The sequence below is a fragment of the Limanda limanda genome, chromosome 21 (genome assembly GCF_963576545.1).
Source record: "Limanda limanda chromosome 21, fLimLim1.1, whole genome shotgun sequence".
Taxonomy (NCBI): Eukaryota; Metazoa; Chordata; class Actinopteri; order Pleuronectiformes; family Pleuronectidae; genus Limanda; species Limanda limanda.
Genome location: NC_083656.1, coordinates 2,448,879 through 2,475,467, shown reverse-complemented (window position 1 = coordinate 2,475,467; position 26,589 = coordinate 2,448,879). Strand labels below are relative to the sequence as shown.

Sequence of the window (26,589 nt, the reverse complement as noted above, 5' to 3'; positions counted from 1 at the left end):
GCTGCCATTATTACTATATACTGCTATTAAATTGGTATAATTACTATCATATATAAATATATATTATTTTATATTATATACTATATATACTGTACTATTTTTATATACTGTCTAACAATAACATTACCATCATATCATCAGTACTATTACCATCATCTTGCCACTGCACCTTATCTACCTATTTATCTTGTGTTTCTTTTTTTTATTCTTTCTACCTCAATATTTTTTATTTTATTGTATTGTATTTTATTGTATTCAAATATACCGGCTGCTATGACGACTTAACTTCCCTTCGGGGATGAATAAAGTAATCTATCTATCTATCCATCTATCCATCTATCCATCTATCCATCTATCTATCTATCCATCTATCCATCTATCCATCTATCCATCTATCTATCTATCTATCTATCTATCTATCTATCTATCTATCTATCTATCTATCTATCTATCTATCTATCTATCTATCTATCTATCTATCTATCTATCTATCTATCTATCTATCTATCTATCTATCTATCTATCTATCTATCTATCTATCTATCTATCTATCTATCTATCTATCTATCTATCTATCTATCTATCTATCTATCTATCTATCTATCTATCTATCTATCTATCTACAGTACATATACTGAAAAGAGGATAGTGTAGGTAGGACTGCACATAGAAATATTAAAACACTGATCTTACAGGACTCATGTGATGGTTGAAAAGTTGTTTCTATGAAGTAAAGAATCAAAAAGCATTAAAACCTGATTCCAGATGTTTTAACAGGACAAAGATTTGATCTGTGGAACTGTTCTTGCTGCAGGTTTACGTCATTTATTCTCGTTTGATTTTCACAGCGTGAGTTGTTTTCCTCTCTGAATATTACATGTTGTCTCCTGCTGAGGGAGGATTTGCCTTGTGTCAATTATATATATATATATATATATATATATATATATGTGAAGGACAAAGACCTGCACAACAAAATAAGGTATACCACTTCATGTGCACACGTAGAATCCAGATGTTGTGGTCGTGAGGAGCTCGTGTCAGCGGCGTCCTGCAGAGACCTGGAGGACCTGAAGCTTCTCATGTGACCTGGAGCTTTCAGGAGAGGAACCAGGTCAGAAGCTCACGAGCTGCTCACAGATCCTGAGCTGCTCGGATGGACGGATGGAAACTCGACTGAATATCCGAAAAACCAACGTGAACCACAAGGATTTATATTTTTCCTTTTGCATCTGAGAACCTGGATCAGCTCTTAATCCATCGACAGTGAAACTACGTTTTCTGCAATTTAGGAAATCAAATCAGTTTACAATTAATGTTTGAAACAATGGATTTTTATCTGAAAGCTGCTGTTTGCATCCTGATCCTCACACGACACACGGTGAGTTCACAGAGAGGATAAGATAGATAGATAGATAGATAGATAGATAGATAGATAGATAGATAGATAGATAGATAGATAGATAGATAGATAGATAGATAGATAGATAGATAGATAGATAGATAGATAGATAGATAGATAGATAGATAGATAGATAGATAGATAGATAGATAGATAGATAGATAGATAGATAGATAGATAGATAGATAGATAGATAGATAGATAGATAGATAGATAGATAGATAGATAGATAGATAGATAGATGGATGGATGGATGGATGGATGGATGGATGGATGGATGGATAGATAGATAGATAGATAGATGGATGGATGGATGGATGGATAGATAGATAGATAGATAGATAGATAGATAGATAGATAGATAGATAGATAGATAGATAGATAGATAGATAGATAGATAGATAGATAGATAGATAGATAGATAGATAGATAGATAGATAGATAGATAGATAGATAGATAGATAAATGGATAGATAGATAGATAGATAGATAGATAGATAGATAGATAGATAGATAGATAGATAGATAGATAGATAGATAGATAGATAGATAGATAGATAGATAGATAGATAGATAGATAGATAGATAGATAGATAGATAGATAGATAGATAGATAGATAGATAGATAGATAGATAGATAGATAGATAGATAGATAGATAGATTACTTTATTCATCCCCGAAGGGAAATTAAGTCGTCATAGCAGCCGGTATATTTGAATACAATAAAATACAATAGAATAGAATAAAATAAAAAATATTGAGGTAGAAAGAATAAAAACAGAAACACAAGATAAATAGGTAGATAAGGTGCAGTGGCAAGATGATGGTAATAGTACTGATGATATGATGGTAATGTTATTGTTAGACAGTATATAAAAATAGTACAGTATATATAGTATATAATATAACATAATATATATTTATATATGATAGTAATTATACCAATATAATAGCAGTATATAGTAATAATGGCAGCAACAGTATATATAATAATAATAGTAGTAGTAATATAATAATAATAATAATAATAATAATTATAACATGTGCACATGTATAAATATGTGTATATAGACTTATATATACAAAGAATATACAGAGAGTATGATATAATATATGATATATAGTAGAGGTATAAATATAAGTATTTGACTATACAATAGGTAATATAATATACTATGAGTGAAAGAATATGTAGACAGTGTGCAAAAGACAATATTATTGTATAAAATTATATATAATATCAATATGGTTTATATGAACACATATCACATATGATGTGAAGTGTATATGGAGCAGAGTGTTGTACAGGTCCACAGTGCAGGAGACAGGTATGTTTAGTGCAGTTGAATAATATTATTATAATAATTAATAATAGAGGATCTGCAAAAACACAGAGTGAAATAATAATAATAAACCCTAACCCTTCTTTGATATGTAAATTATGATTTGTGTATTTCCCTGTCAGGTCCGTTCCACTCATCCAGATTGTTCCATCGTTCTTCACCTGCTGAAGGAAGAGAACGAGTGTAAAGTCAAAATCAAGAACCTGGAAGCAGCAGAATCACTCGGTGCCACGAGGAATGAAAGTACAGGTTAGTTTGAAGAACACAACATTGTGTGTCTGTGTGTGTGTGTGTGTGTGTGTGTGTGTGTGTGTGTGTGTTTTTCAGCTGCTGAACCTGTGTTGCAGGTTGTGTGATGGAGTGGGACGGACTGAGTTGTTGGTCGCCAGCGTCCGAGGGAGAGATCGTCTCCGTCCACTGTCCTGAGCTGCTGCTGCAGCCTGGAACTGCTCCAGGTGAACACTCATCCCTTCATCCCTTCATCCCTTCATCCCTTCATCACTTCATCCCTTCATCACTTCATCACTCCATCCCTTCATCCCTTCATCACTTCATCCCTTCATCACTTCATCACTTCATCACTTCATCACTTCATCACTTCATCACATCATACCTTCATCCCTTCATCACTTCATCCCTTCATCACTTCATCCCTTCATCACTTCATCTCTTCATCTCTTCATCACTTCATCACTTCATCACTTCATCACTTCATCACATCATCACATCATCACATCATCACCTCATCCCTTCATCACTTCATCCCTTCATCACTTCATCCCTTCATCACTTCATCTCTTCATCTCTTCATCACTTCATCACTTCATCACTTCATCACTTCATCACATCATCACTTCATCACTTCATCACCTCATCACTTCATCTCTTCATCACTTCATCACGTCATCACTTCATCTCTTCATCTCTTCCTCACTTCATCACATCATCACATCATCACCTCATCCCTTCATCACTTCATCTCTTCATCACATCATCACGTCATCACTTCATCACTTCATCCCTTCATCACTTCATCACTTCATCACTTCATCACCTCATCACTTCATCACTTCATCACTTCATCACTTCATCACTTCACCTTTTCATCACTTCATCACTTCATCACCTCATCACTTCATCACTTCATCACTTCATCACTTCATCACTTCATCCCTTCATCCCTTCATCACTTCATCTCTTCATCCCTTCATCCCTTCATCCCTTCATCACTTCATCACTTCATCACTTCATCACTTCATCACTTCATCACTTCATCCCTTCATCGCTTCATCACTTCCTCACATCATCACTTCATCACTTCATCTCTTCATCACTTCATCACTTCATCACTTCATCACTTCATCAGTTCATCACTTCATCAGTTCATCTCTTCATCACTTCATCACTTCATCACTTCATCACTTCATCACTTCATCAGTTCATCACTTCATCAGTTCATCTCTTCATCACTTCATCACTTCATCACTTCATCACTTCATCCCTTCATCACTTCATCACTTCATCACTTCATCACTTCATCTCTTCATCACTTCATCCCTTCATCACTTCATCACTTCATCACTTCATCACTTCATCACTTCATCACATCATTAAATCATTATTCATCTCTTCTTCACTTCATCCCTTCATCACTTCCTCCCTTCATCACCTCATCACTTCATCACTTCATCACCTCATCACTTCATCACTTCATCCCTTCATCCCTTCATCACTTCATCACTTCATCACTTCATCACTTCATCACTACATCACTTCATCACTTCATCTCTTCATCACTTCATCTCTTCATCACTTCATCACTTCATCACATCATCACTTCATCACTTCATCCCTTCATCAGTTCATCACTTCATCACTTCATCACCTCATCACTTCATCACTTCATCACTTCATCACTTCATCCCTTCATCACCTCATCTCTTCATCCCTTCATCACTTCATCACTTCATCACTTCATCACTTCATCTCTTCATCACTTCATCCCTTCATCACTTCATCACTTCATCACTTCATCACTTCATCACTTCATCACATCATTAAATCATTATTCATCTCTTCTTCACTTCATCCCTTCATCACTTCCTCCCTTCATCACCTCATCACTTCATCACTTCATCACCTCATCACTTCATCACTTCATCCCTTCATCCCTTCATCACTTCATCACTTCATCACTTCATCACTTCATCACTACATCACTTCATCACTTCATCTCTTCATCACTTCATCTCTTCATCACTTCATCACTTCATCACATCATCACTTCATCACTTCATCCCTTCATCAGTTCATCACTTCATCACTTCATCACCTCATCACTTCATCACTTCATCACTTCATCACTTCATCCCTTCATCACCTCATCTCTTCATCACTTCATCACTTCATCACTTCATCACATCCACTGAGGACCTGATGCAGATACAGATTATTAAGATTCTTAAACTCCATGATTCATAAGATGCTTTTTATCAAACTCTTATGACAAAGGAATGTATATTGAGGTTTGATATTTTACAGTAACCTTCTCTATTAATATCTAGACAAACCAACAGGACACTTTCTGTAGATTCTTCTGTAGATCTTTTGAGGACCAGCTGCAGTTTGTGTTGTTCTCAGTGGTCGTCAGCAGGAGGTGCTCAGCCCGAGGATGGAGAGAACCCGAGCCTCCTTATCACCTCGCCTGTTTCTCCGAGGAGGAGGAGGAGCAGGAGCAGGAGGAGGAGGAGGAGATGAGCCGAGAGGTAGAGAAGAGTAACAAGGATCCTTCTCTTCATCTGAAGTCAATCAGCAGGGAACCAGGAATATGGTTCGAGTGATGAATTTTTCATGTTTTTGCTCCAGAAACAATACTTTGATACCCTGAGGTGGATCTACAGCGTTGGTTACGGAGCGTCTCTGGCTGCGCTCTTCATCGCCGTGCTGCTCTTCTGCTTCTTCAGGTTGGTGCTGATGATGATGAAGATGATGATGAGCAGGTTCAGTGTCCCCCCCCGCTCAGTGTTCTCCTCTGTCTCACAGGAAGCTGCTCTGCACTCGCAACTGCATCCACCTCCACCTGTTTGTGACCTTCATGCTCCGGAGTCTCGCCGTGTTCATCAAAGACGCCGTGTTGTTCGCCGACAGGAGCACGGACCACTGCACCGTGTCCACAGTGAGACCCCGAGACCCCCAAGCTCATCAGCTAATCATCTGCTTCATCATCGTGCACAGGGATTCTAGACTAAAGGACAACAGCACCAATGAATGCTCACCACTAGGGTTGCAAAATTCCGGGAATATTCAAAGTTGGAAACTTTCCATGGGAATTAAAGGGAATTAACGGGAATTAACGGGAATAAACTGGAAATGTTGTGGGTAATTTATGCTAACTGTATTTACCTTGTCATATACAGACACAAATATAAACATTTTGTTGTGTCATAGGCTGATTTGAGCCCTGAGGAAACTTTGGCACTTGACTATATGCTTCTGCATCGTTGTGTCATTCTTAACATAGGTCTTTGCACAGTATTTGCAAATGTACACAGCCTTTCCTTCTACATTGGATGAGGTGAAATGTCTCCACACATGAGAGAGTGCACGTGGCATTGTTCTGTAGAATAAGATGAGAAAAAAGTTTGTAAAAAAACACTAATGCAATGCCAGAGATATAAATAGTTAGCCAAACAATTGGAATCGTCTGTAAACATATGTTACAATTGATGGATAAATGAATGGAAATAGTCTAGATGAACAGATGAACTCAACGTGGAGCGTGTGCTGCATTCCATACATCTTTAAAATAGAGTTTTGAATAATGTTTTTATTGCTCAGCATTTAATTTGCGTATTTTTTTTTTTTTTTTTTAAATTCCCAAAATTCCCGAGCTAAACGTCCCATGGAAAGTTTCCGGAAAGTTTCTAGAAATTTACCGGAAACTTTCCGCCCCTTTGCAACCCTACTCACCACCAGTTGACAGGAAACAGGATATGGGTTATGCCTGTGTGTGTGTGTGTGTGCTCCATATCCATATTTCCTTCGTGAGCCAGAATAAATGAATTTCTCTTTGTGTGATTTCAGCTCTGGTGCAAAGCAGCCGTGACCTTCTTCCACTTCTGTGTGACCTCTAACTTCTCCTGGCTGCTGGTGGAGGGCCTGTACCTGCAGACGCTGCTGATCTTCACCTTCACCGAGACCAGGAAGCTCTTCAGGATCTACGCCGCCATCGGCTGGGGTACGCTGTCGGTTCCTCCTCCTGTTCCTCCACCTGTGCTCCTCTCGATTCTGCTCATCTCACCGAGGGTCTGATTTCACAGGTTCTCCCACGGCTACGATTGTAATCTGGGCTCTGCTGAAAGAGAAGCTGGATAACGAGGGGTGAGCGAAAATCTGAAAGCAAATATTAACGGTTACTTGGATTAAAATGTGACGCTTGGTTTTGTGTCGCAGGTGTTGGGACGACCTGGACAGCAGCTTGTGGTGGATAATCAAGATTCCCATCCTGCTCTCCATCTTTGTAAGAAACCTCAGTTTATATTTAATATTTACATATTTTAGTTCCTGCAGGATGTTAAACTTGCAGAGTTGAAATGACAGTTTACAATTACAATTTAGGATTTGGGAAATATTTTTTATGTATTAAAGGAGAGCTTCCCAAACTTTTTACCCCCTGATTCACAAAAACAAAGGATATTGATTGGCGCAAATTTTCAAAATAAAACCTGGATTCTACTCTGTGACATGTGATCACCCCCCACCCCCCCCACCCCCCCTCAAAGATCAACTTCCTCATCTTCGTGAACATCAGCAGAATCATCGTTCAGAAGACCAAGGCCACCAACGTGAACCAAAGTCAAACTCAGCTGTGGAGGTAAACACAAGATTATTGTCCAACAAACTGACTCCATGTCTCCATCTGTGTCCCTGAGCCTCCTGTCCTCTGCTGCCCCCCCCCCCCCCCCCCCCCCCAGCAGGAGACTCCTCCACTCCACCCTGCTCCTCATCCCTCTGTTCGGAGTTCACTACGTGGTGTTCGCTCTGTTTCCTGAACACGTCGGCGTCGGACCTCGACTCTACCTGGAGTTGGTGCTGGGCTCCTTCCAGGTGACGGATCCATCACAGCACACGAGAAATCTCTGTGTTCAAAGCTTATGATGCAATAATCCTCATGTAGTATCGATGATTAATCAGATTTTTATTGAAAAGACTCCATAAAACATTTAAATTAAAATACACATGTGAAAGCTCAGGTTTTACTGCTCGTCTTTGTTATAAGATGACATTGAATCAATCATTAAAAATAATCGAAATTCTGACAGATTTCAATGTCAAACCCTCATGACAGAGAAATGTAATCGAGGTTTGATATAATACGCTTCAACCATAACTGTATATTATTAATAAATATAAATAAATTTAGAAAACAACCTCAAGTAACTAAGATAAAGAAAATAAACTTTATGAAAAGGCTCATATCAGCAGAATTTTAATTAGTTGGGCTCTAAAACTTTTGATATAGACTGAATTACTGATTTAAAATATCAGGGCTGCATAAACTATTATTCTCTTCATTAATTAACCAGCTGATTATTTCACTCCATAATAATTGAATCTAAAAAAACATCAGAAACTACTGAAAATAGTTATAATTTCACACAGTTCCACGCGATGTTATTTATCTGTTTACTCTCACAAAGATAAAACCTCAGATTAAAGAAGCTAAATCTATTAATTAATAAACAACTTTTCCATAATCAACCAATAGATGTTAATGCAGCACTTGATTCACTTTGACTTTTCATGTTGCAACAGGGTTTGATCGTTGCTGTGTTGTACTGCTTCCTCAACGGAGAGGTGAGTTTTATTAATAGTTCTTATTCACTCACTCGTTCATTCATATGTTTTCCAGGAGGGAAGTTATTATTATGATTGTGCTCCAGGTGCAGAATGAGATCCAGAGCTGGATGCGGAGCTGCCGACCGGAGACGAACACGAACGTCGTCAATCTGCCGACACAAGAAGACGTTCCTTAACATCAGAGAGAGACAAACTCTTCTTCTCTCATGTTGTCGTTTCACTGTTTGTTTGTTTCAGTGTCGATTCACTGAACTGTTAATATGAAATGATTTGTTAAGTTTTCTTTATGACTTGTTGATAATATCACGATCTTCACTAAATTAAACTCACCGAGGATTTAACTGATTTATTTAACTTTATATTGATTTATAAGACTCATCATTTCTATTTCCAGTGCTTCTGCAAAGACGCATCTGTTTTTCAACTTTATTTGTGAATTTCATATTAAAATAATGCAGAGATCTTATTAAAACGGTTTGGTGATAAAGTGACAAGTTCTCTGACCTTCTAGTTCTCAGTGTTTCTGTCTGGTGTCATTGCTTCTTTGTAAAGCACTTTATGACAACGCTAAGAAAATAAAAGAGTAAATACACAAGTTTATTATTTATTGGTTGAGCAGTTTACCACGAAACTCCCCCCCCCCCCCCCCCCCAGGGCCTGAACCAGTGGATGGAGGACCGTCCGGTTCAGTTTGTGACATCCAGCACGGGAGGAGTTAAACAACGGTCCCCAACATGGAGACAGGGACCCCTCCCTCCTCTTTTCTCTGCTCTGAATGGTCTAAAGCCCCTGGTCCACATGGCACCCTCCCCCCCCCCCCGTGTGTGTGTGCATGTTGTCTTAGCCATATATAGTCCAGCGTTTTCCGCCTGCTCTGCCTTGGGACTGTGAGATTCGACAGCAGCAAGACTCTAGTGCACCGATCCAAGCGTCTTGGTCCTGTTTGGATAAGAAAGGCAACTTGTGCCAGAGCAGCTTCTCTCCTGCCAGGTTCCACCAGCTCAGCCCACGTCAGGCAGCGCCCACGGAGATCCAGAATGAACGGCACCATGAATGGGGATTCCAACTACAACCATCAGGAGGGCTCCTTCATGTTCACCTCTGAGTCGGTGGGAGAGGGACATCCCGGTGAGTTGGACGTCCTCTCCACGGCAGCTGATGGTCGCTGTGGTCGCTCGAGCACTTTCATGTTCCACTGATCATTGATGACTCTGAGGAATGTGCAGAATCCAGAGGCTCTGCAGCGTAGAGGGGTCACACTCCACTGGCTCAGAGTCATCTGGGTTTTATGAAAGTATTTGAACGATGGATCCTGGACTTTACAGGAGGAGTTTAGAGGATTGTCAAAGAGAAAATATGAATGTGATGTTTAGGAATTTAAACCGAGCAACAACAAGGTGTCTCTGCTTTTTTACTTTGTCAAACAAATGAGCTTTTCCTTTACGTTGTCTTTTAAGTTGTTTTACGTTAAGTCAACAGATTGTGTTACCACATGACGACCAAATACAAACACGTCCGTTCTCGGGCTGTGTTTTATGTCCAGTTGACATTTTATCTCAGTGTTTGGGCTCCTCCTCCTGAGGGAAACTCTTACTCTGCTAAAAGCTTCACTCTGTGCACCAGCTGCCAACTGACTGAGTCTGTCTGGTGTTGTGTAGGTCAGCAGGTTGTGGTCAGTAGCCTTTTAGATTTGATCTGTACAGATGAACAAAGTGCTGCAGATTCCGATGATACTTCAACAACCTCCACTTGCTGCAGTTGTTAATCTTGTTGTGATAAGAAATACCTCCTGGAGGCGATATCTTTACTTGTGGAAATATCTGCATCCGTCACACAAATAAATCTTCATGCATTCACATAAAAAGACCAACAGGTTGATGTGATAGAATCTGTGCAGCAGTGGTGGAGTTGAAATAATGATTCCATCTCTTCAACTGTGTTTGGCGTCTCATCGTCCAATCGTCCAATCGTCCAATCGTCTCTCTGGTTACAGGCAGATGATGCATTGAAGAAAACAAATCAAGCCAATCAGCCAACGTGAAGCCGAAGCTCTAAACCTAAACTCCATCAACTGATGCTGCACCTGTTGGTTCTGATTTCTTAAGATTTCAAACCCTCTGCTCAGGAGAATTAATGGAAAAAGTCTGGTATTCATTCAAAAGTAAACGTTCAACTGGTTTGTTGCAGTTAAATCTGTAAATGCCTCAAAACTTTATGACATTTTTTGGTCTCTAATCGATTCCTAAAACCCTGATGTGAGCTGAATTTAAATGAGAGCTCAAGAAGTGCGTCTGGTGGTCGAAGACAGCTCGGCGATGTTTTGATGATGGGAGGAGTTTAGCGTGGACCGGTCACTCGGCCACGGCTCGGGGACGAGGAACCAGGCCAGAGCTATTCATAGGCCTCAGCTCCTAGTAGGACGGATGTGTAGTATCACTGATATCTGATCTTTTCAGGCTGATGTGAGGAATATGACCTGTACTGTAGAAGGTCACACAGGGACACAGCCTTCTATGTACACAGCCCTGAGATAATAATAATATTATGATTCGATGTGGACATCACTGTTATTTAAACCCTTTTCAGATAAGATCTGTGATCAGATCAGTGATGCTGTGCTGGACGCTCACCTGAAGCAAGACCCCGACGCCAAGGTGGCTTGTGGTGAGAACAACAACTCGATAACATTGTTTTCAGGGCTTTGTGTTTCATTTCATCGTGAATCTTTTCCCTTCGCTTCATATTAAACAACGCTGCTTCGTACCATGGTCCCTGTTTTCATCAGTGTGACGTCCTGTGTTCCAACAGAGACGGTGTGTAAGACGGGCATGGTGCTGCTCTGTGGCGAGATCACGTCCCTCGCCAACGTGGACTACCAGAAGGTGGTGAGAGACACCATCCGACACATCGGCTACGACAACTCGGCCAAAGGTGAAGTTTAAAGAACACGAAGACTGATCCCGGGTGTCAGACAGTCGGACTTCGGTCCTGATCCTTTGCTCCTCTCTCTTCAGGCTTTGATTATAAGACCTGTAACGTGCTGGTGGCCCTGGAGCAGCAGTCTCCTGACATCGCTCAGGGAGTTCACATCGACCGGCTGGAGAACGACGTCGGAGCCGGAGACCAGGTCGCACAAACAACACAACACAACATGACTGGCTCTTCTGTTTGTGTTCTGCAGAATCTGTTGGTCACGAGGACAGACACCTGGATGACAACACATGGGTCTCACTGTGACTCTCTCTGTGTGGACAGGGTCTGATGTTCGGCTACGCCACGGACGAGACGGAGGAGTGCATGCCGCTCACCATCGTGCTCGCACACAAGCTCAACGCCAAGATGGCCGAACTGAGACGAAGCGGGGAGGTTCCCTGGCTCCGGCCGGACTCCAAGACACAGGTGGGATCAGGAAACACAGAATTCAAACAGCCTTCAGACATCACTTAAGAAATAAAACATATACATTTAGATTGATAATAAAACAAAAAGTGGACAAAAGGACAAAGACAAATCTTTAAAATCCAGGATGTCGTGGTGAGAGGAGGTCGCCGAGTCCCTCTCCAGTTATAGTGAATACTTCTCTCTCTAGTATGTGGGACAGAGGCGGTCGAGTCCAGAATGTGCTTGACCAGCAGACACCAACCGGAGCGAGCTGGTATGCATCATCTGAGCCGGGAGACGCCATCGGCATGTGCACTGGACGTATCCGTCGGTGTTGAGTTCGCAATCCTACGCCTGCAGAAGCTCAGACATGAAACGAGGCTTGTTGCCACACGTGGGAACATTAGGAGGATTTATCTGAGTTGTGTTTTATGGATTCAAGTTAAAAAGTCGCATGTTTTAACACTGAAGTGTGGGTTCGGGTGATTGTACGAATATTTCTATTGCATTATTTTACCATGGACGCCTTATACATTGGCATATTTTTATTTATAAAGCTATCTTGGGTCTGCTCCCCCACTACTTATGTAATTACATCTTTAAATCCCAGAGCAATTACTGCTTACGTTCAAATGAGTTTTATTTATTAATTATGCCCAAAGTTCACTCTGAATTCCGTAAGCACTGTTTTAAGTTCGCTGCACCTGTTGCTTGGAATGCACTGCAAAAAACTCTAAAGTTAAAGCAGCTCATAAACCTTGAAACTTCGAAGACTTGTGTGAGAGAAATCGGAGCGGCTTCATACCGCACTTGTTCTTGTTCTGGTGTGAATCCGGAGCTTTAGTCCTGTTGCCTTATCTTTTTTTTTTTTTAAATGTATTTTATCTGTGTTATGTGATTTCTGTGTGTCTTGTGACTGTTGACATTTTTTGTATGCTGCTGTCTTGGCCAGGCTTCCCTTGGAAAAGAGGTCACTGTATCTCAACGGGACTGACCTGGTTAAATAAAGGCAAATAAATAAAAAAATGGAGCCTTTATGGAGCCGAATATGATCAGAAAAGATCGGTTTTATGACTCGACAGTGGCCAGTTATCGTCTTACCAGGAGAGATATGCGACTTTAATCCAGAGAAATACAGTATCTCAAGTATCTCGAGTAAATATGCCAAACCCCTCCCCCCCCCCATCCAGGTGACGGTTCACTACACCCAGGAGAACGGGGCGGTGATCCCCCGGAGGGTCCACACCGTGGTGATCTCCGTGCAGCACGACGACTACGTGAGTCTGGAGGAGCAGAAGGAGGTTCTGAAGGAGAAGGTCATCAAGGTGGTGGTCCCCTCCAAGTACCTGGACGAGAACACCATCTACCACCTGCAGCCCAGCGGCCGCTTCGTGATCGGTGGACCTCAGGTAACGGTCCTCAGACGGCCTGTAGACCAACAGCTGTGTGTTAATACTACTACTAATTGTTGTGCTTTTAACGTTATTGTAAATACTGCGATGTTGTGTACGAGCCAATCACAGCAGAGCATACTGGACACGTCAGGAGCCAATCATAACTAAACAAGACCAGTAATGTTAACTTTGTTAACATTTCAATGCCAGTAATGTTAACTTTGTTAACATTACTGGCATTGAAATCATGGATATAATATAATATAATATAATATAATATAATTTAATATAATATAATATAATATAATATAATATAATATAATATAATATAATTTAATATAATATAGTATAATATAATATAATATAATATAATATAATATAATATAATATAATATAATATAATATAATATAATATAATATAATATAATATAATATAATATAATATAATATAATATAATATAATATGATATACTATAATATAATATAAATGGGTTTATGTATAGAAATTAATGAAATAAAGGAGCAGATACACTTATATTATGACCTTATACTGTATCACTTTCAAAAGGGGATCACAATAAAATAGTAAAATAGAGTTTTTTAATTGTTTAATAAAAGTTTTACTATATAAATGTTGATAGACTCTGTTCTGTTTGAACTACTTTACAAAACTCAAAGTCAGGCTTTTTAAATTTGCATTTATTAACCTGAACTTCAGCCAGTAAACTGAAATGAGTTTGTACTTGCTGATGAGAACCTGGAGGATTCCTGAGTGTCTGTGTGCTCTGCTGCTGCAGGGCGACGCCGGAGTGACGGGCAGGAAGATCATCGTGGACACGTACGGGGGCTGGGGGGCCCACGGCGGGGGGGCCTTCTCCGGGAAGGACTACACCAAGGTCGACCGCTCGGCCGCTTACGCCGCCCGCTGGGTGGCCAAGTCTCTGGTGAAGGCCAATCTGTGCAGGAGGGTCCTGGTGCAGGTGAGAAGGTTCTAGATCCTCTTGTGGAACATCTCCTCTGCAGATGCCTTCAGGCTCCGGTCAGTGACTCTCACTGTGTGTGTCTGTGTGTGTGTGTCTGTCTGTGTGTGTCTCTCTGTGTGTGTCTCTCTGTGTGTGTCTCTGTGTGTGTCTGCAGGTCGCCTATGCCATCGGCGTGGCTCACCCTCTGTCCATCTCCGTGTTCACCTTCGGCTCCTCTCAGAAGAGCGAGACCGAGCTGCTGCACATCGTCAACAAGAACTTTGACCTCCGACCCGGCGTCATCGTCAGGTCATCGCAGTCGATGTTGAACTTTTAAAGGTTTTGTGAGTTTTGAACGTGTTTCTGACTCGTGTTTGGTTTTCAGGGACCTGGACCTGAGGAGACCAATCTACCAGAACACGGCGTGCTACGGACACTTCGGCAGGAAGGAGTTTCCCTGGGAAACCCCAAAGAACCTCAACTTCTAGTGTGTCTGTGTACCTGTGTGTGAGAGTGTGTGTTGGGGTATGTGTGTGTGTGTTTGTGTGGTATAGATAGCGACCCTCGTGCTCCTGTAACCCAGTAGGAGGAAGGCAGCTGCCAGCGGACCGGGGAGTGGGGGGGACGGGTCAGGGCGGGGGTGCAGATAACCTCTGGTCATTGGACGAGGGGACGAGGATCGTCGCCTTTTCAACAGCAACAAGAAATCCAAGAAGTGAACCTCTTGGTATTTCTGTCACCGACCAGGACTTGGTTTCACACAGTTGTCGTTCGCAGCTATTTTGGCTTTTCAGACCAAAGTTTGAAGGAGATCAGCCATTCACACTTCAGCAGAGACGTTCAGAACCACGACGAGGCCGCAGCAACAACCACGAATACACACTTTTGTATTTTTGTACGACTGATACTGTGACACAGGGCCTGTGAGTGTCCCAGGTTTGGATGTGAGGCTGAAGCCTTCAGAGATTTCAAATAGGGCTGGGCAAGTTAACTCGTTTTAATCGAGTTAACTCAAGTGATGAGTTAACTCGATTGTTTATCCGCCAATTATTTTCTTTTTTCCTGTTCTGCAGCAGTCAGCAACAGACTTTCACAAAATAAAAGCCTGACTTTCACAATAAAACAATAAATAATCAAACCTGAGTTAATGCGAGATAAAATAATTAATCGAGTTAACTCATCACTTGAGTTAACTCGATTAAACGAGTTAACTTGCCCAGCCCTAATTTCAAACAAACAATAAAGACTGTGAAGCTTTGGTTTCAGTCGCCGTGTTTTTGTTTTCCAGCCTGAAATCACACACGGATCTGATATCGTGTGACAGATTATTATCTTTCATATACGTTTCATATATATTTGATAATAAAATGTTAATTATATCAAGACCTGCAGACGCTTAAAAAACGAAGTAAAAATGAGTGAAATGTTGCAAAGACGTTTCAAACAAAGTCAAAGAACTAGAGAGAAACAATTTAGAGAATTCTAAAACTTTAATTTACAATCAAATAATAATAAAAAAACACAAAATAATGACATTATATTTCCCACCATTTGCTTTAATTTATTTTTTGTTGGATATACACTGTTAAACTTTAAAATTAAAATCAAAATATAATCAAATATTGCTTATGATAGTCCTCATCTATAGTTTGGTCCCATTAAAGCTGTAACAAGTCATTTTTAATGACTTTAATTTTTTTACAAAACGCTGAATTGATGTAAAAAAATATCGTCTCCTGACCCCCGAGGTAAAGAGAGAAAGTTGTTGATGAAACTTCCTGAGCTTCAAACAGACACCAGTTCTGACGCCAGGGGGGGGAGATGTTGTGTGTCTGTGGCCTTTGTGTTGAGAGGCTCTGATCTGACCGTGCAATGTTTTGCAGTATAGCTTCTCCTTTAATGTCTTTGGTCTTTGTGAGGAGCCGCAGCTCTGAGAGTCTGTCCCGGCGTCCTCCAGGGGGCGCTGACACACGCCACAGTCCAGCTACAGGATGGATAAACTCTCCGGCTGATGGTGGTTGGCCCCCCCGCCCCCCTCGGCCTTGTGCTCGGAGAAGCTCTGCACCCCCGGCCCCCCCCGGGACAGGACCAGCAGGGTGTCGCCCGACATGCCCCCGAACTCGAAGGCAAACGTCCCGTAGAAGAGCATGATGAGCGAGCAGTAGAGCCACTCGAAGATGGCGGAGGCGTGCTGCAGGGCGAAGCTCTCCTGGCAGAAGAACACGCCACCTGGTGACGGGAGGTTAAGGAGAACCACGGCGGCAGGAGGTGAGAGGAGGTCGGATCCTCACACCTTCACAGACATGAAGACACACAGAAGTTCAGACGTGTCACCACCTGAACAGATGTGAAGGCCGAGTTCAGACCAGATGTTTGAGCTGCTCTGTGCTCTGGATGTAAATCTGTCTTTTCTCCAGCAGGGGGCCACACATCACAATTTAACAGCATCACTTATTATTATCGACTGAAAATAAAAAACATGAGAATCACAGTCGCACAAAGTTTGTGATGGAAAAACGCTCCTGTAAAAAGTGTTAATTATATAAGATACTTTTTTTTATAAAATGTATTTAAATGTATTATTTATTTCAAATAACTATTTCTTGTGTAAAATTGGCCTCAATCAATAACAATTGCCAGTTTAAGTGACGTGTATACGACGGGTGTCTATGAAATTATATTTAAATGCAGCTTTTGGCCCAAAACTCCCAAAACAAGAGATTGAAATGAAGCTCTGTGGTCAGAAGAGATGGAAGGATACTGAACACCAGGGCGACCAGGGCGAGCAGCGCCATCCCCACGCGCACGTGTCCCACGCGGAACTCGTCCTGCGTCTTGGCGAGTCGGTAGGTCAGAGCCGACTGCAGACACACGAACAGCATGCTGCACGGGAACACCACGCCGGCGCCCACGTAGTGCAGCACCTTGGCGAAATCCACCTGAGAGACCAACAGAATAAACAGGTGACAGAGTTAGAGGAACTGTTCAATAATCATATACTATAATACATATTTACAGAGAGTGAGGACTTCATTTAGCATGTTCAACTTCTCACACGAGAGTAGGGTTGCAAAGGGGCGGAAACTTTCCGGTAAATTTCCGGAAACTTTACGGAAACTTTCCACGGGAATATTAAGCTTGGGAATTTTTGGAATTTTGAAAAAAAAAAAAAAACTATGCAAATTAAACGCTGAGCAATAAAAACATCATTCAAAACTCTATTTTAAAGATGTATGAAACGTTGAGTTTCAACCCTCCACTGTGCATTCTTCCATCACATGCACAGATAACTCCCAGCATCCTTCACTCTACAGCAGGGCTACTGAGGCCTGCTGTAGAGTGAAGGACTAGTCAGGTAAGTTTCCATGATATTACTGGGAAAATATATTAGCATGCTGATTGAGGATTGTTCATCTGTTCATCTAGACTATTTCCATTCATTTATCCATCAATTGTAAAATATGTTTACAGACGATTCCAATTGTTTGGCTAACTATTTATATCTCTGGCATTGCATTAGTGTTTTTTTACAAACTTTTTTCTCTTATTCTACAGAACAATGCCACGTGCACTCTCTCATGTGTGGAGACATTTCACCCCATCCAATGTAGAAGGAAAGTCTGTGTACATTTGCAAATACTGTGCAAAGACCTATGTTAAGAATGACACAACGATGCAGAAGCATATAGTCAAGTGCCCAAAGTTTCCTCAGGGCTCAAAGCAGCCTATGACAAAACAAAATGTTTATATTTATGTCTGTATATGACAAGGTAAATACAGTTAGTATAAATTACCCACAACATTTCCAGTTTATTCCCGTTAATTCCCGTTTATTCCCATGGAAAGTTTCCAACTTTGAATATTCCCGGAATTTTGCAACCGTACACACGAGTCATGAATTATTTAAGGTCACATGTTCTGATTCCGATCGACTGATTGAATCTTGATCTCACACTGAAAAGACACTTTCTTCTCATTACTATCAATTTGTTCACGTTAATAATGAACTGATTAATTCTCTTAACTGACTCACACAGCTCTCAAATCTAAAAAGTGATTAGTAATCCTGGAGTTAATCACTTCCTTTGTAGGATCAGCAGCAGGAACATCTGTAAACAACAAAGATGTGAAAACACACAAACACGTACACACGGGTCGTGTTGACCTGACAGCGGCACTCTGGGTAATCGCTGTGTCACAATACTCTGGGACCAAGGATGTGAGAGGGCAGGACAATCTGCTCCCAAGACAGAACTACAGTTGATCTGTTAGTGTCAGGAGCCAATCATGTGTCAGTGGCACACACACACAGACACACACACACAGACACACACACACACACACAGACACACACTTGTTGTTTTACAGGAGACGAAGTAGGATGATTTCTGTCGAACGCTGTGACACAAAACTCAGAGTTTCTGTCAGCGTCTGAAACATGAGGAGGCCGAAACGCTTCCAGAACATAAACTTCTAAATGTCAACATTAGAAGAATCAACCCGGAGAAGTTGATTATCTATATTTAGATTTTAGGACGTCTGGATTGGTTGAAATCAAAGTGAATTCATATTGAAAACAACTCAACATCATCACTTCCTCCTCCAGATGTAAACATCAGCTCCGTGCCAGGTTCTCTCTCAGAGAAAAACAGAGGGTCATTATGTAAGATGGAGCAGGGAGGCCGGCCCGGCAGCCAATCAGAAGAGGGGGCCCGCCCGCCCCCCCCAGGTCCGGAGGGCCTGGGGGGGGCAGGCGGGCCCCCTCTTCTGTAGAGAGGCAGCAGGAGGAACCTGAGACCAGAGGCTCAACCACAGAGGAGAGGGCCCCCCGAAAGAACCACACACACACACAGACACACACACACACACACACACACACACACACACACACACACACACACACACACACACGTGACTGAGGAGAACCACTTAGTTCTGATGGTTGTTGCATCACACACAGAAAACACACGTGTCCTCTGGTGGAAGACGCAGACATTTTACTTTGTGTTAAACTCATCAGGTCGACAACAACAAATATAAGTTTTAAGATCTTGACCTTATTATTATTATTACTTATTATTATGTTATGATTTGGCCTTAAAGCTTAAATACCTTGTTTAGATAAGGGCTGTTCAAATAAAGTTATTATCATAAATAAAATACACCTAGTTTTAAAGTATTCAGCAGAAAAAGTTGATGACAATTGACTGTTGTTTAGTTTCTGTTGCCTGTGAGAGTCGTAGTAGATGTAGAAATACCAGAGTGTAAAAATACTGCTCAGCTCCTCGGTGTCACATGACAGCGTGACTGACAGGCGGTGTCACCACGGCAACGGACATGGAAATGAGCCGAGGTGCAGAAGAAGAAGACGGATGTAAACAAGGCAGATTCTGAAGTTCACGACATTCCTCAGCCTCTGCAGGACAGAGTGTGTTGTGTGTGTAAGAAGAGGTAAAGAAATGCAGTAAAGTAGAATGTAAACTTCTTCCCTTAATGTACGAGGATGAGTCCCAACACGGAACAGGTCTGAACTGGTTTTACTGTAATATTTAAATACTCTTCACATTCTGCTACAGGCAGGTGGCGTCAGTAAAGATGATTTATTGCTGCCTGATTTCACCTCCACTGAGACCCTTCGTCTCCAGTTGCCACGGTGATGACCTTTAAATCACATAACGTCTCATCTGAGGAACAAACCTTCCTTCAGGTGGAAGAGTTTCACCGATAGGACTCGTGTCCGTCTCACCAAGTTATTAGGATTCAACCTCTTGAGACCATGAACGTGCGAATGCTTCACTGCCAAGGAAGAAGGATCCGTCCTTCTGATAGTCCGGCCATGTCCATAGTGTCCCTGGTCAGTAACCCACCGTTCCACTGGACAATGAAGACACAGACACACAGACCATGTTGTCTTTACCTGGAAGTTTCCCACCATGATGAGCCCGGTGGCACAGATCCATCCGGTGGAGAGGCCGGCCATGTTGAGGACACAGTTCTGGTGCCGCTCGATCACGTGGGCGTATCGCAGGAGGCCGATCAGCATCGCTGGGACGACAAGAGACACAAGAGGGAATGAGATTCATCATCATCGTCATGTCCTAAATGAAAATATATATAAAAACAAGTCAAATCAAACTGTAGAAAGTGGCAGATACGACCCTCCCACCATTGATGAATGGATTGAAATTGTGTATGAGATTTATGTTATGGAAAATATCTCTTTTCCCCTGAAGGTCGAGAAAGACACTTTTTATAAGACCTGGACCAAATGGACTGGGTATGTAAAACCTGTTAGATCTGATTTTATTTGAATATACTTGTGTTTTGTGTGATCCTCCTTTCTGGTTGTGTTCTCTTTACCTCTGTTATTGTTCCTACATGGAGTAGTTTAGGTCCATAAAACAAAACCCCAGAAAGGACGTATTTGACAGACTAAAGCTGTTTTTAATTTATGTGATGGAAATGTGCCTTTCTAAATAAAAAGAGAATTTCAAAAAAAAAAAAGTGGCAGATACAAAGCTAAACTTTTCTCTCCAGTTCTTATCGAGCGGATGAATCAGGTGTGAAGTGCTGATGCAGCAGATCCCCTCCCTCCCCCCCCTGCTGTGCGTGAGCGGCTCCATCAAAGCGTCACAGCGGCTCCACACGTCCGTCTGATGCAGTTCACATCTGCTGCTCATCAGCAGAGCGGCTGGTTTCCCGCTCGTGTTGTGAACCCAGCCGTTCGCTCAGTGGTCGCTCTGTGAGCGTGGAGCGTCCGCGGCGGTCGGACGCCACGTTCAGGGTCCTTCAGTTTGTTTCAGCGCCGGCAGCTCAGAGGGAGAAACTCTGTGATCTGCAGGAATCTCATCTCCTCTCACACCGAACCCTCGAGTTCAACAACGGCCTCACTAACATGAAAGGTTTTTTGATAATCAATAAATAATTCCTAAATTCTTTTAGGGAAATAATTCTTCCCGGTATCAGCTTCTCTAATTTGTCACTTTTATTTAATGTACACAAGAGTCAAGTATGAATACTACGGTGTGAAGTGGAGGAGGAGGACGGGACAGTCAGAGACGAGTTGTGAGATAAGAACCACGAAGGCCGAGCGGAGACAAGTTAATGAGCCGGTTAAACATCCTCGAATTCCAGCGTCTTCTCAGAAAACCTGAAGGAACCAGCTGGTGCTCGCTGGAGAGAGGTCAGGACACGGAGCCGCTCCAGGAGCAACCGGACGCTCACTCCGACGTCTTCCCTTGTTTCACGTCACCGGCTTCACACTAAACGCACAAGAGTCAATATCGTACTGGTCAGAATCGTGACCACATAGAATTTTGTATTCTTCCAGTTTCATTTCCCTTTCCTGCTGTATTCTCACGTGGACTCACATACAGAACCTCACCTCTGTCTGCAGAGGAAACAGAGATGAGACCTGTGAGTCCTCCTGGTGTTAAAAGCTCAGCAGACCAGAGCTGGATACGGTGACTTCTTAAGGCCGGCGCATGCTTCTGCAACGGCGTCTGCGGCTTTTCACGTAGTTGTGACTCAGGACTCGTTGTCATTCATGGTTTTACAACCGTTGCGCGTGTTGCCATGCAATTCCCCGCCAGAACACTAGGGGGAGTAATGTTTTTTGTCGAAGTCTATTTACATCGCCACGGCGGCTCATCAGCGCCTTTTTCTGGCAGACATATCCGCCGGTCAGTGACGGGTTATACTAGTGGTCATAGTTTCGGATCTCTTCTGCCAAACGCTCTTCTATTTGGTCCATATTCGTTCTTCTAAATCTTCCGTGGTATTATTGGACATGAACCGGAAATGCGACTCCGGAAATGATGTAGTTAGCAGACCAATCACAGCCTTGCCGGCTCCGTGACGCTTGCGAAGCTTTGCCGTTTAGTTAGAAAAATTGGGCGACGCACGTAAGAAGGGATACATAAGTACTTAAGGGACGATGACGGGGGATGAAAACGCAGAAGCATGCTCTGGCCTTTAGAGACCAAACTCAAAATCAATAGTCTCTGGACACACGATGAACCCTGAGTGGACGACTGGACAGAGACGTCTCCAAGCAGCACAAGTCCGAGCGGAGGATCTTTCCTCACGGCCACAGGCTGAACGCTCGTGGGGAACATGACTCATAGAAATGCAGCGTTCATGGCACAGAGTGAATTCTATGCAGCTGGATTCAGGGGAACAGAGACTCGGCTGGAGACGCTACAGCTGAAACAACAAGTCCTGAGCGAGTCCCGAGTCCGGAGAGCAGCATGTGGAGTGAGTGTGAGCGAAGCAGGGATGTTGAACACGGAACCCTCGGCGTGGAGACTCACCCATGAAGGAGCCGGTGCTGCAGATGAGGCTGAAAAAGCAGCTTTCAGGCGGCAGCGTTCCACATTTACTGAAAAGAAAACAGAGGAGCAGAGGAGGGTCAGTGTGGGCCGGCCTCCAGGCTCAGTCGGATAAAGGTCGATCGAGTTCTCTCAGCGTTCAGATCGGATCCATCACCTCCGGTTTTCACTCCCCGGCAGGAAATGCTTTGTGCAAACGTATAAAACCTTTCTGTGTGTTGAAGTTAAAACTGTGTGTTTGTGTTGTCTCCTGCAGCAGCTGCTCAGTGAGGAGGAGACTCGCTGGGAGGTCGAGGAGAGAAGGACCCCCAGGTTTTTATCTGCAGATCAAAAGCTTCACGAACAACGATGGAAACTAAGAAGGAGAAGAACTATCGACAAGGAAATGATGAAGATTTAATTTGTTGCATCTTGAGCGACGAGAGTTTATTCCTGTTTTGCATTTTGCGACTCAGAGTGGCGACATTTCAAAGGAGCGGATCCAACACAAACACACACACAAACAAACAAAGGCTCCTCTTCCTGTGGAGGTGAAAAGGTCCCAGCGGCCTCGGCCACGTTCCTCCAGCAGCTCGACTGGAGGAAAACATGCATTTTAAAACAGGTTGTTTATGTGTTTAGGTGAAGATCAAAAATAATAAAGGGTACGAAGCCTCTGCTCTGTTCCTCAGGCTCCGTTCACACCTGGTTTTTAACACCAGGGACCCGAGTGACCCAGGACTTTGGGAACAGAAAGACGTGTTTGGATCAGGGAGCTCAGATTACAGAGACTCGTGTGGAGACTCGTTCTGACTCCAGGTGGGAACTCGGAGCTTCACCTGCTCTCACCTGAGAAGCTTCAGCGACTCGATATGGGAGAGGCGGTGGACTAGAGGCAGAAACTTGGACTATGGGCAGAAAAAGTCTCTGGTTCGACTCTGGTTCGACAAAAAGACGAACCTGGATTGATCTGTACAAAAATCCAGTGGGCGCCGTAAATGGCTGCCCACTGCTCTGTGTGTCCTGCACCAGATGGGTTGGGACAAATAAATGTATCTTAATATACATTTATTAATCTTAATATCAGAAATGTGTGATTGTGAGAGAAACCACACGACTGTCGTCAAGCAGATGAAAAGGTTTCACAGGCGTGTCAACAAACCAGAAGGCTGGTGGTTCCATGCCCTGCTGTGTCCTCGAGCAAGAAACTGTATATGTTTATACTTTATAAATAGTTCTATACATATTGAGAACTATGTATAAAGTTCTATAAATACATAGAGTGAATTTCCGGTGTGGACACTGACCTGATGAGTGGAATGTTTTCCAGGGTGCAGCACAGAACAGGATCCCTCTGTAACTGAAGCGGCTCCTCACAGGACTCGTTATAAAGCCTGCAAACACACACACACACACACACACTTACATATATATATAGATATAGACACTGTGTATGTGCTGCATGGTTATAGAGACGCTGGTCAAACACGTGTGATCTCACTCGTCTTGAATTGAGTTTATAAAAGAGAATCCAGGTCCCAGTTGAATGTTTCGATGCAGAAGTTAAATAAGCAAACGTGTGTTAAAGGTTTTGAGCATCAACTTTCACACGTGAGGCTCCGGAGCTCGACTGTAGGACATTCACCAGCAGACAGTTTTAGGTGAAAGGTCATTTGAATAACACGGCACAGAAACTGTACGATTTACCTTGAATGACCTATATTATATTAAATATTAACATTTCTACACAATCAGCAAAACTAAACCCTCAGACAAACTTTTGTTTTCTTAGTGTCCTCTCTCCCTCCGTCTCCACCTCTCGTGGCTCTGTGTTTGAGTCGAGGTCGACAGAACTCGGCAGGAAGTGGCGAGCGGCGCCTTCGCTGGTGAAGTTTGGGAAAACGATTCCTGACGTAGAAAATTAGCTTTTTACTGAATAAACACGACGGCTGAGAAGGAGGCGATTTTCCTTCCACACTTTCCACAGTCTCACTCTTCTCACTCTTTCCACAGTGGGCGTCTGTCTGGTGAAAAGCGATTATTCATAATCAGGGAGTTTGAAAACTCATGTGTTTGTTTGTCTCCAGACTTAATCGGTTATGTTAATTTATGTTATTGGATATTTATATCAAGCAGCAGTTTCAGGTGATGTAAAGTTTCATATTGAAACACCGCCACCATCTTCTGTTGTAATTCTCTGTCTGTGAATCCCCCCCCACCTTCGAGGGTTTGAAAAACATTTGGTTGGAATTATCAGGACGAACAGAGGAAGAGGAACAAAGTGTGAAATCCTTGAAAGAGCGTCAGAGGAACAGACAGAAAACACTCAGACTCTGTCTCTGTTACAGTTTGTGAAAAAACTTTAAAACTCACAACTGATTGTAACAATATCAGCGACGAGATTAGTGTGTGAGCGTGTGTGTGTGAGTGTGTGTGTGTGTGTGTGTGTCTGTGCCGTACCAGTTGTGCACAGGGCAGACGTGCTGGTTGTACAAGGCCATTGCGTATCTGAAAAGTTAAAGCAGAGAAGAACATGTTTAGTGAAGTGCAGGAAAACACAGGTCTTGAACTTTGAGTTTTTCCTCTTGCGCAATCATGAGTGTTTATTGATGCAAAAACTATTTTGTGGCAAAGAAAATTAGCTTCAGACGTTCATGTCTTCCTGTCATTTTCTGAAAAAACACGTCGTACCATCGATAAAGGAAACGAAACAAGCTGAACAATGAGGTTCTGTGGAGCTTCATGTCTGAAAACACATGAAACTAATCATTTAAAGATGTTTTCAAAGTATCTTCCCTTAATCTTGGATGAATTATTTAATGATAGAGGAGAAAAACAAACGGATTAATAATCATGAATCGTTTAAAGGTTTCCTGCGAAGTTCCATCATAAAAGACCACCTCTATGGAATTACCTATCAGTATTTTATATCATGACAAAGGTAAAACTGCATAACCACTAACTTATTTTTGATATTTGTAACATGATATTTGTATGATCATTATTCAATGTATTTTAACTTTTGATATTTGTAATTTAACGTATGTTTTAAATATTTGATATAGGTATTGTAATGTATTTTTCTAAATGTTTGATATCTGTATGTATGTCTATTATGTGGACCCCACTAAAAGTAGCTCTGTCTTAGGGTAGAGCTAATGGGGATCCTTCTAGATAAACAAATAAAAGCACACACACACACAAACACACACCAGACAAACCAGAAGGAATCCCAAGGACGACACAACAGAGAACCAAGCGACTTCCAAAAAAGGACAACGTTTTCAGTCCTTTAACTTTGTGCAGAAAGTGGAAGACGATATTTACAAAACAACACGGAGGAACTTACACGAGCCATATTCCAGTGATGGTGAAGACAGGCAGGCTGACAGGAAGGATCATCCACAGAGACATGGTGATCACCTGGAGGTCAGACAACAAACACCGAGAGGTCACAGGTCATGAAACAAACTCACGTCCCACGAAGAAGACTCAACAAGAACCTCCGAGCTACGAGGAGAAACTCGGTTTGAAGCAGACATGGAGGAGGAATCTTGTCAGTGCAATCTGAGCATCTACGTCCTGGACTGTGGGAGAACATGAGCAGATACTCGGAGATTGAGCTGAACTTTTCTTTCTCATAACTTCAGTTTCCAAGGTCAAAGGAGCTTCAGCCTCAGTTCTGTTTAGTTTCTGGGACCTGAGTCGAGGGGATAACAGTCAGAAAGACAGAAAGGTTTCATAAAAGTGACATAAAGAGACAAATCCTCACATTTGAGAAGCTGCTTAAATGATGATTGAACTTTCTGTGATTTTCTGATTATTATTAAACACTGGAAAACTGTGAAAATACGCATGAGGATTCACTAAAGCTTCAGATCTGCAGTGACTCGTTCAAATGAACTTGTTTCTTCCAAACAACCAAATAAACTGAAGGA

General features: G+C 42.2%; 3 protein-coding genes across 3 annotated transcripts; 2 read left to right on the top strand and 1 right to left on the bottom strand.

Annotated features, from left to right (window-relative positions):
* Positions 1-1,327: 1,327 nt before the first annotated feature.
* ghrhr2 (growth hormone releasing hormone receptor 2) lies at positions 1,328-8,781 on the top strand. The gene is made up of 13 exons (XM_061095348.1): positions 1,328-1,381; positions 2,869-2,971; positions 3,094-3,201; positions 5,387-5,511; positions 5,612-5,709; positions 5,789-5,921; positions 6,830-6,983; positions 7,066-7,126; positions 7,199-7,265; positions 7,528-7,619; positions 7,723-7,852; positions 8,561-8,602; positions 8,689-8,781. The coding sequence occupies exons 1-13, from the start codon at positions 1,328-1,330 to the stop codon at positions 8,779-8,781; spliced, it is 1,260 nt and encodes a 419-aa protein (XP_060951331.1).
* An 861-nt stretch (positions 8,782-9,642) lies between these two features.
* LOC133028299 (S-adenosylmethionine synthase-like) lies at positions 9,643-14,830 on the top strand. Its single transcript, XM_061095495.1, has 9 exons — positions 9,643-9,733; positions 11,192-11,269; positions 11,414-11,536; positions 11,620-11,732; positions 11,861-12,004; positions 13,177-13,395; positions 14,178-14,360; positions 14,518-14,651; positions 14,728-14,830. The coding sequence occupies exons 1-9, from the start codon at positions 9,643-9,645 to the stop codon at positions 14,828-14,830; spliced, it is 1,188 nt and encodes a 395-aa protein (XP_060951478.1).
* Positions 14,831-16,326: 1,496 nt separating this feature from the next.
* Positions 16,327-26,065, bottom strand: LOC133028302 (transmembrane protein 150A-like). The gene is made up of 7 exons (XM_061095498.1): positions 26,001-26,065; positions 25,112-25,159; positions 23,959-24,045; positions 22,655-22,722; positions 20,260-20,387; positions 17,104-17,281; positions 16,327-16,571 (listed from the first exon to the last, which is right to left on the bottom strand). Exons 1-7 carry the CDS (start codon positions 26,063-26,065, stop codon positions 16,327-16,329), a joined length of 819 nt encoding a protein of 272 aa, XP_060951481.1.
* Positions 26,066-26,589: the final 524 nt, after the last annotated feature.